Genomic DNA, 18,521 nt, shown 5'->3' with positions numbered 1-18,521 from the left:
GACAGCAATCTTGGACAACTGCTTTCATCCCCCCGCTCCCTCAGCGACCTACTTACAAGTCATAAAGTAGTACTTGCATATTAAAGACAGAACAAATTAAAAAAATATATATATACAACCACATCTTTTTTTTCATGCAAGGTCCAAATTTTTTTCCATTCAACGTTTAAAAATGCTCAGCAGTCAGTCCCATTTCAGAGGGCATAGAAACCTAGAGATGCTAGAAGCTGGCCCAGGGACTAAGAGATAGCCAGGAGACACTGAGCAGAAACTCTATGCACACACACATTTTAACTGGGGTATCTATAAGAGAGGCTTGGGGTAGGGAGCACTGTGTGAAAGCTCTGGGAGCAAGGCAGAGAAGACATGTCCAGACCAACCAGAAACTGAGCAATTGGTGTATTTTTTGTTTATGTTCTAACTGCTACTATTCAGAGTACAATAAAACAAACATTTATCAAATGAATTTAGAAGTGAAACAGGAGTGTGACCCATGGCATTTCCATGCAGGAGCCTTAATTTCCACCTCAGGGCCCTCTGTTACAGTCTGAGACCTTATACTGATCATCGCAGGGGCCAGTACCTTGTTACAGGGGTACAAAAGCAGCACCCAGGGGTATCAAGTGGCCCAACTCTCTTTCCACCAGGAAAAGGGGCTAGAAGGCAGAACTCTCTCTCAAGCAAGTGTTTAGAAATGTCTATGTCTGCAGCAAGGATTGCATGCTTACCAGAAGCAGCTACTGGCAATAAAACACAGGTACCCAGGGGATGTCAGTGTGTGAGAAAACAGGATTTGGGCATGGGAGTGGCAATTTGGCTATTATTAAGCCCAAGAGTAGGAATCCTCATGGCTTGGTTCTGAACAACTGCAAAAAGCACCCACATGACTTCCCACCCAGAGGTCTCTGACCCAACGGATGGGCCCCGGGAGCCCAATGATCCAGCACCCCCTGTTTGGCAGCGCTGCTGGATCCACCTCCAGGAACCCAGCACCACCATCTCACACATCCCACCCGGCACAAAACGCTCCCCCAGCAAGGCACCATCTCCTGCATGACTTGGCACCTCCTTCCTGCCGCCAAGCCTGATGCTGTCGAAACCTCATCCACCGCCAAAACCTCCTCTCCTGGGAGGAGTCAAGGCCTGAGGTGATGGGCACCTCGGGGCTGCCAGCTCTCTGCTCCCCTCCTGCTGTCAAGCCCTTCGACCTCAGGGCAGTTTTGTGTATGTGGACTTCACCACAGCCAAGCATTTGGGGTCACAGAGACTGAACCTGCCTGCTGGTCTACCACTTCACTGAACCACAGAGTCATCCTGGTTGGAAAAGATCTTCAAGATCAAGTCTAACCATGAATCTAACTCTAGCGAGTCCACTGCTAAACCATGTCGCTCAGCACCACATCTACATGTCTTTTAAACACCTCCAGGGATGGTGATTCAACCACCTCCCTGCGGAGCCTGTTCCAGTGTTTGACAACCCTCTCAGTGAAGAATTTTCTTCTAATATCCAATCTAAACCTCCCCAGCACAACTTGAGGCCATTTCCTTTCATCCTGTCATTTCCCTCCCCCATCTCATTAGAGCTCACATCACCACAATTAGCCCCTGACTAACACGCGGGGCCCTTGCCCGTGAGCAAAGGTGCAATTCCTGGGGAGACAGAGCAAGAAGCGGGGCCCCCTCCCCGCCAGCCCCCCCACCCACCAGGAGGAAGCAGAGGCCTCACCTGGGTGAGATGCGGGTTGGGGTTGAAGCCACACTGGTTGCAGACTTTGCTGTGACACTGGGTGCAGGCGTTGAAGTTGGGCTGGCCAGGGGAGGAGGTGAGCTCCGTCGTCTTGCAGATGGGGCAGAGGGTGCTGCTGGGGAGCGGGGCGATCTGCGGCAGCGAGTAGGGAGAGGTGGGGGTGCTGGCCCGGTCCGGCGAGGCCGAGGGGGACCTCCCCGGGCCCTGGGTCCTGCTGTCCACCTGCAGCATCCTCCGCTGCCCCTCTGCCGGCGGGCCAGGCTGGCCTCGGCCCCTCATCTCCCGGGGGCTCGGGGACCGGGACGCAGGCTGTGCCAGGGAGGGGGATGCCGAGCGCTGGGCAGGCGCCTGGTCCAGCTGCTCCGGTCTCCTCGGCGTGCTGAAATACCATAAAAAAATACACAATAAGCTCGGGTTTAGTAACATCCAAAGCAGACACTTTGTCCACCCCCGAAGCCCCAGCTCAGTCCAGCACAACCACACTGGTACCTGGGGACACTGTTCAGGTCCACAGGAGGATTTGCTTTAGCTCTTGAAATGAGGGGCAACTTTGGCTTTCTCTTGTCTAACCCAGCAGCACAAATGTAATCAAATCACTCACCGCATTCCCAGTTGAACTCTAACCAGAAAGTCACACAGAAAATGAGAAGCTTGGGACAGCTCAGCATGCTGCTAGCCCAGGGCCCCCAGCCCTTCTCCAGCACATGCAGGTGCTGGAAGAGGTGGCAGCACTCATGGTTTACAAGGAGACAGCCAACATGTGCTAAACTATCTTCTCACAACCTACTTTTCTGAGTTACTGTGAAGGAAAAAGATAGTGAAGAGCCCTGCCTACCAAAAAGAAACCCACAGGCAGCAGGAAAACTACTTATACCTTCTGGTCTGCCGAGCTACACCTGAGTGAGCCACAGGTGAAAGCAACCAAGGGCTTGTTTCCACTGCAGAGGGTAATTAAGAGAGGGGGAATCAGCTCTGCTTCATTAATCATTAGTAAAGCCAGAAGGGTGGGGAAGGTGGGCTGGCTGCCCCCCAGCTGAAACCTCTCCTGGGTGATGTGGATCTTGGCTGGGCAGAAAACCAGCTGGGATGGTTTTCTGTCTCCAGGACTGGGTGAGGAAACCTCCCTGTGAAACCCCAGCTCCCCAGGAGTGACACTGAGACTGACATTACACCCACTGCTGCTCAGGCACCAACCCTGTACCCTCAGGACACCTCAGCATGTGCTCCCTGCCACCCCAGAGCTTGGGGAGAGGGTCTAGTGGTCCCCAGAGCAGCTTTAGCTGCAAGAGCTTTTTTAATTCTCATGCTGCAGAACCTGGCTGGAGGTCCTACACACCCCACCTCCCACACAACTCCAGCGCAGGCACCCTGCAACATGCTGCTGGTGGACCACAAGGCCATGAGAATGACAGAGCTACGGTGGAAGACATTTATCTAGTTACAGAATAATTTGTGCACATGCTTATCAGTAATGCCATAAGTTTTCCTCAAAAAGGCAGAAGCCTAATGCCCTCACTACTGGTGATCTACAGCTGTTTAAGGAAAAGTATTACACAGAATCTCAAATGTAATAAATTGTTGATTTACCCAAGCGGGGTCTGACCTTATAAAGGTTTAAAAAGGGAACTTAAATGCATAAAACTAATGAAATTCAAAGTGCATGTTGCCACAGTAATAGGAAGTCAGGTGAAAATAAATATTAAAAGAGCACTTTGGGAATACATCTCGGCTGCAGATTGAAACCCACTTCTCTGAAAGAGGAATCACACAATAATAATAGAGCAAAGCAACGAGGGAGTAACTGATCTGCTCCAGCCTGAAGAGCAAACTGCCCTGCCCCTGCAGTAAGTGTGGGTTGAACACCTTGCTCTTCATGCCCTGATGCCCTTGAGCTCAGAATTGGGATTTGCCTCCTGATGCTGAGGGCTTCAAAGCTGCTGCCCCAGGGCACTGGGAGAAAGTGCTGGCACGATGCAAAATGCATTTTCTCCCCTTAAATTTAATTCTTATAAAACAGCATTTATGTGTTAGAACACAGGCTAGCCTAATGGTGTATTAAATAACATATATTTTATATGTTCATAGATATATATGAAACATCTATTTTTCAAACATTATTTGAAAAGATTAACATATATTTAGTCAAATAACTATTGTTTGGAACAAGAGAGTGGTTATTCCACTGCAAATATAAAAATCAAGTAATTTTTTGGTCCCATTTCGTATGAAAAAAACCTGCTTGCCACCAAGTGGGAATTCTGACTCCAAACCAGCTCTGCCCACAGAAATACCACTCAACCACGGTTTCACTTCCCAGCTCAGTGAAAAATGGGAAAAACTTAGCGCAGCTACCCACAGAGGAAGTGTTTGGCAATATATTAGTAGTTACCACCTATTTTTGCTGCTGGTACTTAATAGTACTAGCAGACTTGTTTATTTAGTTCAAGTACCTTTCTTTAAATAGTGAATGTTTTGGTTAGTGAGTTTTTTTGCAGTTAATCAATGTGAGGAGCTCAGTAGCTCTGAAGCTGGGCTCCATCAAGGGGAGCTGTCACACGAGGCACAGACGCTTCCTACATCTCCCACCCAAACCAGAGTCTGTGGGTCTCTTGAAAATGCAAAAACCCATGAGAAAAAGATACACAAGGTGCTGTTATTCAGCCTCGAGCACCATTTCTGGCGCAGAAGAGGGAGGAGGGCAGTTGGGCACTCATCACTGGGTGGGACAGGGCTGCTCAGGAGACGTTCTCCCAGGTTGGGATGGAGCTCCCTCCTGGCTCCCTTCACCTTTCCAGGTGGAAAGCAATGCTGTGCACCATCCCCATCCCTACCCCAGCAGAGGTTTCACTCTGTGCACTTCTCATCACTGCATTCATTTATTTTACGATTATCCAAGGTGCCTCAGCCATCCCCTGACACAAGCTGGCCTGTCTCAGAATGACAGAATCACAGAATCTTAGGGGTTGGAAGGGACCTGGAAAGATCATCTAGTCCAACCCCCCTGCCAGAGCAGGATCACCCAGAGCACATCACACAGGAACGTGCCCAGGTGGGTTTTGAATGTCTCCAGCAAAGGAGACTCCACAACCTCTCTGGGCAGCCTGATCCAGGGCTCTGTCACTCTCACAGGAAAGAAGTTTTTCTGATATTTGCATGAAACCTCCTATGCTCCAGTTTGCACCCATTGCCCCTTGTCCTATCACTGGACATGACTGAAAAAAGCCTGGCTCAATCCTCCTTAACATATTTGTAAACATTGATGAGGTTGCCCCTCAGTCCATGGGGGCTTGTCCAAGTGAATCCTTCAGGAGCTGCAGCCCTTTTAGGCAACTGGGAAATATGGATTGCATATCTCTCTCTGCCTGGTGGATACTTAAATGGGTCTCCTGCTTGCTGGGCAGCTGATCTAATTACTACATTATGGCATATTAAAAAGAACATGAAAACAAATGGCACCATCACTTTCCAAGGAGCAGGCCCTGCTCAGGCTTTCCAAAGAAGACCTTGGCTTGTCTGTGGAAGGGAGCTCCTGGCTTCACATTCCTATCAAAAACAAGGAAAATGGGGACAAGCAAGACTTTTCTTTTAGTAGAAAAAGAGGGAAAGCAAATTACATCTCACCTGCAGTAAAACCAAGGGTATGAGAAGCAAAAAAATCAAGATAGAGCATGAAAATAGAGAAGATGTGTAGACACTCACACCTGAAAGAGGGAGGCTGGGTTAAGGAATAAGAATTAGAGCTGCTCAACTATGAGCAGAGATTTGACCTAGTTGGTTCTGCTGAAGCCCGATGTGAACATCCACATGACTGATTTTCAAAAATCACTGAATATAACCTATTTAGGGAAAAAAAAAAAAAAAAAAAAAAAAAAGAGGCAGCTAAGCAAAAAGTGAGTTGGACTCTAGGTCAAAATGGCACTGGGTTTGACTCAGAAAAATGTAATTCTTAAAGCTTATGGCTTGGTAGGGGAACTGCGTGGGATAATGACAAATATTAGCTGCTATATGCTGCCTATCAGCAAGGCAGACTAGAAAACAGAGCTTGCAACCTTTTAATAAATAAACAGAAAAGGAACTGTCTGATGTGCAGGGCCTCTGGTTTCAGCTACATGCACTGAAAATCTCACACTAGCCATGCTAAAGCATCCGCTCAGCTTGGGAGTTTATTGGTGGCCCCTTCAGAGCTCTAAACCAGCCAACACGGGGAATCCTGTTTCAGGCTCTGCTTTGACAAAAAAAGCTGCAGTTACAGGATTAAAATTGAGCACCTGCTTAAATACGAGTGCCTCTGACTTAGTGACATTCATGTCCCTGCAGAAAGAAGTTCCTGCTGGAAATGTGTCTGCTGGATGGTTTAAAACCAGAGCATGCAACCCAGCTGAAAACAAAGCTGGAACTCTGCAATGGTGACTAGAAACTGTCAGGGAGTATTTTATTAGATGCCAACACAAACACTCCAGTGAAAGACCACGGTGTTTAACAACTGGCTTTGGGGAGCAGTGGAAAAACCCCGTTCCCCTGCAGTTTTGTGCTCCAGGGTTGCAGCCTTTGACAGGCACTTTTCCCATGGCTGAGGCATCCCTAAGGTGCATCTCCTGCTGCTGAACAGGATATCTGAGCTCCTGCTCAAGGCTTCCACCTTGTCTGGACAATCACAGGGTCCCTGACCTCCACCCAAACCTTTTCTCATAAATATAGAGGGACCTGACATCCTAGAGTCCTCCCTGTAAAACCCCACCGGGGGTGAGGTCCAAGGAGGGGCTGGCAGGCAGGCAGTGGCATAAGTCACTTGCACTTAACACACCAGACTGATGACCTTCCCCAGAGGAACTGCTTCCCAGCAGGATGCTGCCACCATGCACCATGTGCCACCCCTCCTCTGGCCCCTGCTTTTGCAGCAGATCACACACCAAGTGCTGCTGCCAGCTTGACCCATCGTTTAACATGCAAAGATTTACACAAGCCAAGGAAAGGGAACAAGAAACAGAAGTTTTCCAGTTCACAGCCACACTAAAGGTGTGTGCTTCCTTCAAAGTCAAGATCAGGAAGAGCCTTAGTCGACCACAAACCACGTATTCCCCATCTTATCAGCATGTCTTGTTCAATCAAGAACCAGCAACCATCACTGCTGTCCAACATGTGGCTGTTGAGAAGCATCCACCAGCTCATGACCTGAACCCGTGTACCCAAAGGGGGGTTATGACTGATTTAAGCTCTAAACATTTACTTGCTAATTTTCATTCCTGCACACTGCCATTTAGTAAGTGTTTTATTATTATCATTTGAAACTGGATGAGATGATTGATGCAGGTCTCTGATATCCCTTTTGACTGAACTATCCTATCCTATCCTATCCTATCCTATCCTATCCTATCCTATCCTATCCTATCCTATCCTATCCTATCCTGCCCTGCCCTGCCCTGCCCTGCCCTGCCCTGCCCTATCCTACAAATTTTGCTGTGTGGCAAATAAATACTTAATTGGCACCCAGTTTGGCCTTGGTTGTGCTAAGAACAGCTGCTGATACCCAAAATGTGCAGCCAGCACTGTCAAGATTCTGTCAAGCCCCTTAGAGCTGCCAGCTACTGGATTGACAGAAAAGCCTGCAGGTAATGATCTCAGTCCAACATCTATCAAAGAGATTTCTTCTGAGATACTTCCACAGGAGCAGGCACACTGAAAGATTTGAACCGGTCTCCTTTTCAAGTGGCATTACTGCTGCTGAGAACATTTACAATCTTGAACTTCAAAGCATTAAAATCTGTCAGGGATAAGTGGGCTGTCCCATATCCATTCGGCCTCAGCACCAAGGGAAATCTGTTCCCTCTGTGGTGGCAGAAAACCACATGTAAATCTTCCAGGGACAGAGTAGAAGCCCCTTCTTGCTTGCAGTGCCAGGAGATGCTTGTCAGAGAGCCAGGAGGGCACAGAGGGAAAGAAGCCCTGGCTTCACTGTTCCTATGAAGCACCAGCCCTGGAGTGAGTGTGGAGCTATCAGAAAGGTCCATGGGATATCTCATCCCTCTGGGCACTTAGGAAGTACCTGGAAGCTACAAAGCAAGGAGGAACAGTAGCTTTTCCAACAGTGGGTAGGTGGACATCAGACCATCAATGCAGGTGGAGACCAGCCTTGGAGCCCTTGGGGAAGGCTGACAGGAGGGGAGGAAGCAGGTAGTCCAGGACATGGCCCAAGGGGAGGGTGCTCAGCACGTCTGCCCAACTGTAGGACTCATTAATTCCCCAATGTTGAGCACAACAAACGGCACAGTAATTCCGGTGGCCTTACTTGGGGGATGGTGGAGGCTGTATGATAAATTGGGCTGCTACCTCCAGAGCTTCTCCTCTTCACTACATGGCTTGGTAGGTCTGCAAGAAATGATGAAGAACCCTTCCAGAGAGACAGGTGTCTTGCCAACACTGCCAGGAAGCACTCAGGGAAGGGGTGGATGAAACGGGGAGGAATGTCCCCAGCAGTCACGGTGAGGTGCAGGTTGACAGGGTCCCTTCCATCGCATTTCCACCTCAACGTTCAACACATGGCCTCCATATCCTTCCCAGGTCCCACTGATGGCTCTCAGCAAGCCATTTATGCATGTTAAAAATGATATAATTTACAAAGAGCTGTGACAATCTTGAAAATACAGCACCAAAAGGACATGTATGATGGGCAGAGTACCCCCACCAAGGAGCAATCGCTCCCCTCAGCCTACCTCCACTCACATCTTCTAATTGAACTCTAGCAATTAAACAGCAAAAGAGCTGATTGTCAGGGTCATGTTTAACCAAAGACCTTTGTCCTCAAGCTAACAGCAAAAATGGCTGTGCTGCATTTTCAACATGCCAGCAGAGTCAAAGATAGACCAAGGAATTTTTATGGCACATGGTGCATGAAATCTCATCTTGTAAATCTGTGATTATAAAAAAAACAACCCCACAACCCTTAAGAGCCTCTTTGATATTAATTGGCAGCAATGCAATTTTTTGCTGAGGTTGTTAACTAGTCCCTAGAGCAATGCAGAACAAAGCAACCTGCTCTTGGCTTGGTCCTGCTTTGAGATGCCAAAACGGATGACAGAAATTTTCAGTAACGGTGACCGTGACACGCTCTGCTTCAGTCTATAGCAGGACTGGAAAAAACAGACAAATACACATGACTACTTGGATATTTAGATTTAAATGGGGAAAAATAAATCAGAAAAAGTGAGGAAGTTTGTTAAAAAGAAATTAAAAGTGGCAAGTGGTGGGAAGTGTCCATGGCACCTGTTGGTATATTAGGGCCTCAGGTAAAATGGGCACTATCAAGAAAGGATTTCAGACATGACCATAAAAAGGCAAGGCAAAGAGTGGAGCAAATTAGGCTACAGCAGTAAAAGTAAATCCTTCCAATAGTACAAGTTGTATCTAGATGAGGAAAAACAAACAAACAAACAAAATCAACCCATTGTTTTGCAAATTAAATAAAAAAAAACAGATAACGCCTAAAAAAAATAAAAATCCCTTAAGGAATAACTCATAAATTGGGCCAAAAAAATATTCTAAAACTTTAGAAAGAGGAAATATGCCAAAGAATTTGGAAAAGTGAAAGAAGACTGAAATGCAACAGAAATATTTGAGGAATGCAAGACTGAAAAAAAAAAAAAAAGATAAATCCAACCTTTGCCATGCTGTTTTCTAAGGGAATTTATGAAAGTTCCAACACCTGAACCATTTCATACACAGGATTAGTCTGAAAAACCATGTCAGGAGGAGAAATTTTAGGATAAAAATCAAGAAGGAAAAAAATACGTAAAAGATGGTGAAATAAGGGGAAGCCTTCTTGTGGGTTAATAACTGGTCACTGTTCAGGACGTCAAGGTTGGAGGTTTTCACAAGTGGAGTTGCAGGAGGACCCTGCCATGGGGTAACTGGGATATATTCATAAACAGCCTGGGAAGGAGGGGAATCATGAAGGGACAAGTTTGCTGAGCCATACGAATTTATTCCAAGTATTCAAAGCTAAAACTGAATGCAAGGAGCTTTGGAAGGCTCTGCTGAAATGGATGTCTGCAAATGCCATGGCAGGTGAAATCCAAGGTCAAGGAACACAGAGTAACGCTCAGAAGATGAGAAGACAACCATAGCCAGGCATAGCAATAGGCTCCAAATGAGATACTGCAAAGAGTTCTTCAAGCCAGTTTGGACAGTCCTCAGAAAATGTCAATTTAATGTTCAGCAACAAATATAGAATGATCTACAGAAAACCAGACAAATAGGTTATTTTGGGGAAAATGCATTCTGGAAAGCAATTCAAAGAGAAGAGCAGAAGCAGCCCATTCCTTTGACTTGCTTCTGGCTTTTTTTCCCAGTGGAGAGTGGCACAAAGGTCTGCTTTTGCAAGGCTCCCTTTGGAGTTTCAGGCTTGCTTCAGCCCAGGAGCTGGAGGAATTTCTGGGTAAGAGCTCCTGTGAGAGCAGTTTGCTGCTGGGGGATAAAAAACAGTCAACCCCAGGGGTCTGGCTCCACCAGGAGAGCATCCAGGTCCTGTCTACACCACCCACAGGTCCCCATGCTGCTACAAAACTCCTGGTATCAAGACATTTGCCTTTGACCATGAAGAAGCTGGGAAGACAGCATGGCCATTTTTTTTGGATGAGTTCCACCCAAGCTCAAAAATTAAAAGCTGATGAAAAAAAAAAAAGAAAGTATCATTATCCATCTCCATGCCAGCTTGAGTCAACTGAACCCAGCCCAGAATGAGGAACAACACTCATTCCAGGCATGAGAAATAGGAAGATCCATCAGAAGGAGAAGTGCTGTTAAAAAAGAGGCAGCAATGACAGACCAGAACAAAACCAGCTTGTATTTTTAGAAAAAGAGAAGAAAAACCCAGTTAAACCAGCAATTTCCAGGAGGGGAAATCAGACTGTCATACTGCCAAGAGACAAACTGCTTCTGGTGGTGGCAGCAAGTGGCAACAGAAAAACCCTGGCTCTGCACCCCTCTTTGTTTGAGCCTGAGCAAATGAAACAGAAGACCTAATATATATATTTTTGTGTAGTACTTTTATCCATCTTGCAATTGTGTCTTTGCACCTCACAGCATTTTGGTCCCTCTTAACCCTTCCCTGGGCCATTTAGGTCCTTAATTACATTTTTTGTTGTTGCCTCAGGTTACCAGGAGAGCTGACATCTAAGGTGTGGAAGAGCAATCAAGAGAAGATCATTTGGGCAGGGACTGAGGGATCAACTCATGTCCTCCCTGAAGCTCCAAGAACTGCACACATAGAGTAGAGGGGTATGTGGTAAAACTGATGAGCCCACACTTCCCTGCAAGGAGGAGACATTAGTATCCAACATGGCCAAACACTGTTGGATGAAAACCTCACATCAGGCTGTGGTTGTCAGAAACACTTCTCAGCTGCAGAACATCCATCCCTGATGTTCTCCACACCAGCACATGAGGTCCAGTGATGTCCATTGTTGGAGACAAGCCCGTGGTTGCACGTGCCTGCTGGAGATGCTGCCCTTGGGCTGCCAACCAGCTGCCTTGCACAGGACAGGGACAATCCAGTTGCTTGTGTGTCTTAGATTTGCACTCTCTGGTTTTCAGGGATTTGAATTGGAAGCTCAGCTGCCAATGGCAAACTGACCTCCCAATGAACAAACATTTTTGTGTGTAAAACTCGTTATCCACAACAGGAAAGAAAAAGCAAACCCAAAGAACATCAACATCAATATTTCAAGCTGTTCTGTTTAAATGTACTTTTGAAATAGGTTGAGTCTGAAATTCCCCTGCCAAATTCTTTATAGGATCAAAGGAAAAAGCTTCTCCAGTGTCCACAACTCTCTGAGGCACCTTGTCACTGCCTGTATTTCCCTGCCCATACCTCAGACCAGAACATTTGTCCCCAGAGAGACTGATGCTGCTGCTCATCTGATGTATCTGTCCTCGTGGTCCCATCGAAAGGCTGAACTTGGCAGAAACAGAAGCAGCTAAAATTTAAGGCTGAGAAGTTTACTTGATAAGGGAACTGGATTTTAGATAAGTTGACAAGTAGAAGGCATTTTATTACTACCCAAAGCAGCTAGCTTGCATATTTCAAAGAAAAAGACATTATGTTAATTCAGAGTGTTTGAAACCGTATTTTTAGTTAATAATAAATCAAAAATATGTTGGTAATTATCAATGGGTAGGAATCACATCCTAATCCATTATCCAGTGCAGCGAGGAGATACTTCAGGATGAGGAAGACAGATAAAATCAAGAACAAAAGGGATGCCTAAGGGGAGACTTCAGAGTTTTCTCCCAGAGTGGTGATTTCTGGATGCCTTGTTTTAGCCCAGCTGAGGTAATTAGTGACATACAACCTAGTAACATGGGCCACCTTGTCCACTCAAACAAGGAATGATGTTTGGCCATAACTGCAGAGGAGCCACTCAAAATCTAAGCTAATGCAGTAGTAAATGGGCTTTACCTGCTCTGAAAACCAGCACCATGAAAGGCTGAGGGGACAGCAAAGGCCCCTGTGGCCCCCCTGCTGCTGAGCCCTGGGTGGCCTGAGGCAGGAGAGCAGCCAGGGGTGTGCTGGCAAGACCACCATACTCAAAGGTCTCCACTCCATATACATAGAAACAACTCGTCTGTCCTGATGAGCTCCCCAGCAACAGGATTCCCAAGCAAAACATCCACAACAACTTGCAGACAGGGAGGAGAAGGAAAAGGCTTGGAAATTCCCACTCTTGGGGACCACGGAGCTGTCCTACAGACAAAAGCCAGCCAGGGCAGGGCTGAGCAGCAGGACCACTGAACAGTGATGGCAGCAGAACCCAGCCCTGCCTGCTCACGTACGCCTGGCCCCGACACAATGTGCTCCAGCACTATCTGCTGCAGACATCTCACAAGTCCAGAGCACAGCAGACACAGCCAGGGATGTGCTTTGGGAGCAGCCTGAGAGCCCTCTCCCGCCCTCCCAAGAGCCAGTCCCAGCAGAGGAGAGCAAAGAAGATCCATGAGGACAGCAGTCCAAAGGATCACCACCAACACCTGTCTGGTCTGGACCCAAAATATGGTAGGTCACTATTGGTGGGCAGGGGACAACAAAGCTGATGCACTCCAGTGGAGACACAGGAAAGATCCGTGCACTTTGAGGACAACACGTGGCTGGCTGCATTCTAATGCTGGTCCTACAAGGCCCACATTAACAGGTCCCAGTCTTGGAGCCCCACCACAAGTCCCAAACTTGGGAGTCAGTAGCACAACAGCCCACTGCAAATTTTAAATGGAAAAAGATGCACTGCTCCATCCTAAAAATGTGGAGGTTATTGCCAAGCGTGACAAAAAGAGTTTAGGCTGTGACCACCTCAGGTGCTTGAAGTGGATCAAACCCAGCCGAGCCAGGACAACCCATGAGCATCTTGAGGCCCAGCTGCAGTGCAGACATATCTGGAAAGGCTTCAAACCATCAGCGTTTAGCCAGCAGATAACTGGTAGTTTAGTGTTTAAATTGAAAGAAAGGAAAGAAAACCCCCAACCAAACAACAATTTGTCTCCCTAAGAAGATTAATAGGTGCATTTAAAGAAATCAGTCTGTAGGCTTGATGAGAAAGAGGCAGCACAATCTGAAATGGAGACCTCCCACAGTTTTTTAGTCCAGCTGTACAGTCAAATAATAGTTTATGTAACTAGGATTGGAACAAAATAAATTAAAAGTAATTTCATGTTTCACCAAAGGAAAAAGTACAGTTTGGAGTCAGTGTGGAAAAAGCTGGAGTTCAGTTCTGCATTTTCCCTGAGCCTTTCATAGGTTTTGTATTATCAGCTAAGTTGTTTTTTTCACCAAAGGAAGGCAAATTACAAACTTCTTATACATTTCCCCAATTTCAACTATTCCCATTTTGTAACTCATAACTTCACGTATCTGTAACCAAAATGTTTTCTTTAGGAGATGAAAGATTAAAAAAAACCCAACAACCCACCATCCTGTTTTTCCCAGGCTGCAATCTGTTTTTTCTGGTTACAAAAAAATAATCTAAAAAAGTGGTTAACAGCTACAACATGTCAATCAGGAATTCCCACACACAATTTCATCCTTTCACAGACATTACCTGTGGCAAAACCTCTTTGTGGTCCTCATGTCTAGGCTAATTGAGGAAGGTCATGAGCTACCAGTTGACACTTTCTCTTACTGGGAAGCCCATGGCAGACCCAGGTGGGTCTCACGAGGGCTGGTGAGAGGGGCAGGACTGCTTAGAATCCATTTAATAGCTGAGGAAGATACATTTCACATTGACTTCATGCCCATGTACAATTTCCAAGGACAGGGCACCCTGAGACCATGTCAGAAGAGGTCACATACTCCAAGCATCTCTTAACAGAGTTCAAAATCCATCAATAAAGCCAAATTCCAAAACAAATCTCCACATTCATGATGCTATCATCCTCAGAAGAGCACTGGTCCAGCAAAGGGACAGCCACTGGAGCTCAGCGTCAGCCTCACGTCCCTGTCAGCAACTGGAGAAGCCTGTGAGCCCCCCCTGCCAGCAAAGACTCAAAACAGGCTAAAAAAGCAATAACCTACTGGCAGGAAAGGAAAGAAAGACAAAAAAGGTTCAAAGGCTGCTCTCAACTATTGACACCAGGCCTCCCAAAGTCTCCCTACTCTGCAGTACCCACACAGATGGCTGGAGGAGGACATGCCAGCTCCACACACCAGCTGGACAGTGGGTTTTGTCACATCTGCACCAAGCAGCATTTTGGTCCAAGGTGATTTGGTTTTTTGTTTGTTTGTTGTTGTTGTTTTTTCTGTGGCCTTCAGAGGAGCCATCAAAGCCTCCTCAAAAGCTGCTCAGCCAGGAAACTGCTTTGTCACGTCTGAGAGCTTGTGGTCCCTGGCAGGCCCTGGAGCCAAGAGAAGAATGGCCAGTCATTCCTGCTCTGAGACACTCAAAATGCAGCAACGTTTCTCAAGCAGCATGGCTGGGTTTTCCACACCCCTTCTGCTCAGTCTAGGTTGTGTTATAGCTGTAAAAAATGGGGGAAACCCTCCAAGAGGAGGAGAGGGGATGCTCTTCTCATGGAGAGCTAAGTGTGCTCAGGCAGCAGAGGTTCAGGCAACTACAGGTGGGACAGGCAGCATGTCACAGGCAGGAGATGACAGCCTGCACCTTACACAGTGGTTAAGAAGCTGCAGGACATCCCAGGCAGAAGTCACAGCACAGCACTGAAACCAACTCACAGAGAATAAGAGAACACTGAGAACCACAGGGATGGGCTCAACAGTCTTCAGGGAGGAGGGAAGGTGCTTCCCCAGGGACCAAGGAGCCTGTGCAGTGCTTGCTGCAACCTGGGAAGTCACTGGGTAACTGTGATGCAGTGAGAAGACTTGGTGCCCATAAGCTTCCTCACCTCCTGCACCTGCTGCCTGGCTGTGAACATGGAGAAGAGGGGCATGTTGGACCACCACATCATCTTCAAAAGCTCAGCTTCAAGTCCTGACTCATGTGCCCCAGCTGTGTCCCGGCCATGCAACATATCCCATCATCTGTTGCAGAACAAGAAAAGGGTGAACATCTCAGTCACCAGTGCTGCCATCCAGGATGGCCCAAGTCTTGAACACACCTGGACTTGAAAGTGTCATTAGCCCTCAGGAAGCCATATGGAAGTTAAACCTCATCTGCATATGGGCTGCTGCAGGCAAATCAAAGCTGCACTTTGGCTTTGCAAAGCAGAGATGCCCTGGAGATCTTAGTTGTTACCTTCATAGTGGGATTCTGTGATGGGGTGACTAATGGTGTCTACAAGTGGGTAATGGCCCAGAGGCCTCCTCCATTCCTGTGCTCCAACCTTTGCCCACTGGTACTTTACACAGCCTGTTACTTGGACAACTGAGCCCATCACCAGCAAGCACCAACAACTGGAGATGTTCACCTTGGTTGCTCTGGGGTAACAGCCAGGCAGTGAGACGAGGGCAATCTAAGGCAACCCATAAGCAGTGGGTTTGCAAGAAGCACTGCTGCCACAGGAGACACCAAGGAGAGGGACAGGAGACGGGTCTGGGGAGTCTGGGGATTCTGATCATCAGGAAACAGGCTGGGCAGGAGAGGGGGTTTTGTTGTAGCTCTTCTTAGAAGATGCTCAATACACTTAATTGATTTAATATACACGTGTTTCTCCTCTACAGACACTGATCCAGAAACACAGCTAAATCATTCTTGACAAAGGAGAATGCACCAAACTATTTAATTACATCTTTGAGGGGAATAAAGGCAGAATAAACAGCTCATCTGCTGGACATCACAGACCCTGCAGGTTTGTGCTGAGGGGGATTGGATGTTTCAGGAGGTGAAGCTTTTATTTAAGCTTTGTGTGATCATTAATCTCACTGCACCCTCTGGTAAGCTGCTGCTACACTCATGCACACAGTTGATATATATTTCATTGCCATTTGGCTAGCTTGGACCTCCAAACTCCTGCCTACCTTTGTTAGCCATAGTGAGGACCTTTACCACCCAGTGCCAGAGGCCAGGCTGGATGGCACAACAACCCTTTTAGTCTGCAGCCAAACTCTGTCACTTGAATAAAAAAAAAAAAAAAAAGAGAAAAAAGAAAAAAGAAAAAGAGATTAAATTTTAGAAAAAGCATCCAGAAGCAGCTTTCCTTGACCTGGTGCATGAAGTTACTCTGCCTCTGAGGAGCTCCATGTGATCAGGAAGCTGCTATCTCCTGCCCATCAACCCACTGTCCCTGGTCTGTCAATGGTGTTGGGGGTCTATCTTTGATCTCAAACACACATTAGGAAGCTATGAAGAGGCCAAGAGCCAGCGAGATGCTGCCACCAGTGTGGTTAAGTCATCTCTGACATGAAATACGAGCAGAGCACGGGTGAGGAGCCTCAGGAACACGCCCCCCAGGCAGCTGTAAATCGCAGGCCAGCATTAAGCTGGTGTTTCCCCCCACCTTGTAGGATCCTAAAGAGCTCGCTGGAGGTGCAGGCTGCACTCAACAAGGAGTCACTTCACTGTATCTATAAAAAACATTTGGTGTCAGTGAGATGGAAAGCTGCCCAGCAAGCCCAGCCATGAGTGACAGGCTGCACAGCAGCGCTGCGGGGTCAGGCCCAAGCTCAGCACCCACAGGCATGAAAAAAGACCAAAAAACCCTGTTCAGAAGAATAGCCATGCCTATGGATTGATGCAAAATAACACGTCTGTCATTCAAACAGACGTTTGGAAACACAGTGATGGCTTGACAGCAACCATCTCCAGCTCAAGAAAATACGTGCAACACTCTCAACACTTTGTGACGTGTGGGACCGGGGTGACCACAGCACTCCCTGTCACTCACCAGCCACAAAAATACCCCTGGCAGCACTCAGGAGCAGCAGAGCTCATCAGCAAAGATGATGTGAGAATCATAATTCCACATTTCATGAAGACCAGAACTCCACCAGAGCCTGTTTGGCCCCACCAAGCTACTCCCCAGGCTGGTACAAGCCATGGGAATATGCCATGGCACAGGATATCTGCCTGCACTGAACTGGAAACATGATGGGAAGCATCCAAGCTATGCTCAGTTCACAAAGAAGAGAAACAGCTTCGTTGAGGTGCATTGGAGAAGGAGAAGCCAGCCTATTATGCCACTCAACATGACCCAAGGGTGGGAGGCACCCTCTAGTCCCTCTGGATGTGGTCACTCGAGCTGTGGCATCCTAAACATCAGCAGAAGATGCTGACCACCAGCACTGGGGTCTTTAGGGCACAGAAACCTGCCCCAGCTGCACGAGGAGCCAAAAACTCCTCCAGCTTCTCAACCAGCATCAGCCATTGGAGAGAAGGAAACCTGTAGCATCTGTAGGGACATCCAGGAGCCCCAAAACCAAGCAGTGAGGTGGCCTGCTGTTGGCGTGACATCCAGGTTGGATTCACCACTGAGAAACCTGTGAAGCAGATTGTAAATCTGTGTATTTGTTTTGGAAATAAAGGCATTAATATTTGATGCCCAACATTCTGAATATTGATGAGCATGTTCGCAGAAAAGGTTTTGGAGTTACTTAAGCACCCAGGACTGTGCCACCTAAACTCACTGGACTGGTGGCTGCTGTCAGAGCTATCCAACGCCTGTGAACCACCAAAGGGAAGGTGCAGTTGACATGGGAGGGGAAGAAGAACTGAACCCCAGAAGGGGATATTTAACACAGCAAATATTTTGATTTGATCTGTCAAAGGAGCCACTTTACACCCCTCCTTCCACCTTTCATTTTGCTCATGGAAGTTTCATAAGCTGGAAACATGTATCTGTTCTTCCCCTCCAAACATCTTGTAAGAAACTAACCCTAAGTAGGGGAGCACAGCAGGCTTTGCCACAGCACATCAGCAGGAAACACCTATTTTAATATTTGAGGAAGAGGTTTTCCAGCAGTGCCTCTGGCAGGAAGGGCGCTGCCCAGCCCTGCGCAGGGCTCAGGCTCTTTGGGGACAGCAGCGCACGGGGACAATCACGGAGCTGCCAGCCCTGTCCTTAGCCTGGCTTTCCATCACACAGCCTTGCTTTATTTCTAGCACAGTCCTGTGAAAACAGACACTGACTGCTTGTTTCTGCAAGCTTGTGAAAATGCCTGTTTACCAAAAAATGGGCAAACTTGAGTATTTTTTTAATTACTTTTAAGTATAAACTTCTTACCTATTATTGCTGTGGTACTTGGGTGGTACAAGAAAACAAGCCAACACCCAATAAAAATAAGTGAGCTACCAAAGGGGCAGAACAGAGCATCTGATCTGCACTAACATTTTTTTCCAAA

The 18,521-nt window shown here is 47.2% G+C and overlaps 1 protein-coding gene across 1 annotated transcript in view; it reads right to left on the bottom strand.

Annotated features, from left to right (window-relative positions):
• Nucleotides 1-18,521, bottom strand: part of BSN (bassoon presynaptic cytomatrix protein) — a gene marked incomplete at its 5' end in the record, with an annotated part of 88,220 nt that overhangs the window by 66,099 nt on the left and 3,600 nt on the right. Inside the window, 1 exon segment of the mRNA XM_051627879.1 lies at nt 1,727-2,126. Within this exon segment, the coding sequence (XP_051483839.1) occupies nt 1,727-2,126 (400 nt within the window).

This window comes from Apus apus, chromosome 9 (genome assembly GCF_020740795.1).
Source record: "Apus apus isolate bApuApu2 chromosome 9, bApuApu2.pri.cur, whole genome shotgun sequence".
In the NCBI taxonomy this organism is placed as follows: domain Eukaryota; kingdom Metazoa; phylum Chordata; class Aves; order Apodiformes; family Apodidae; genus Apus; species Apus apus.
This window is presented reverse-complemented; position numbering and strand designations above follow the sequence as displayed.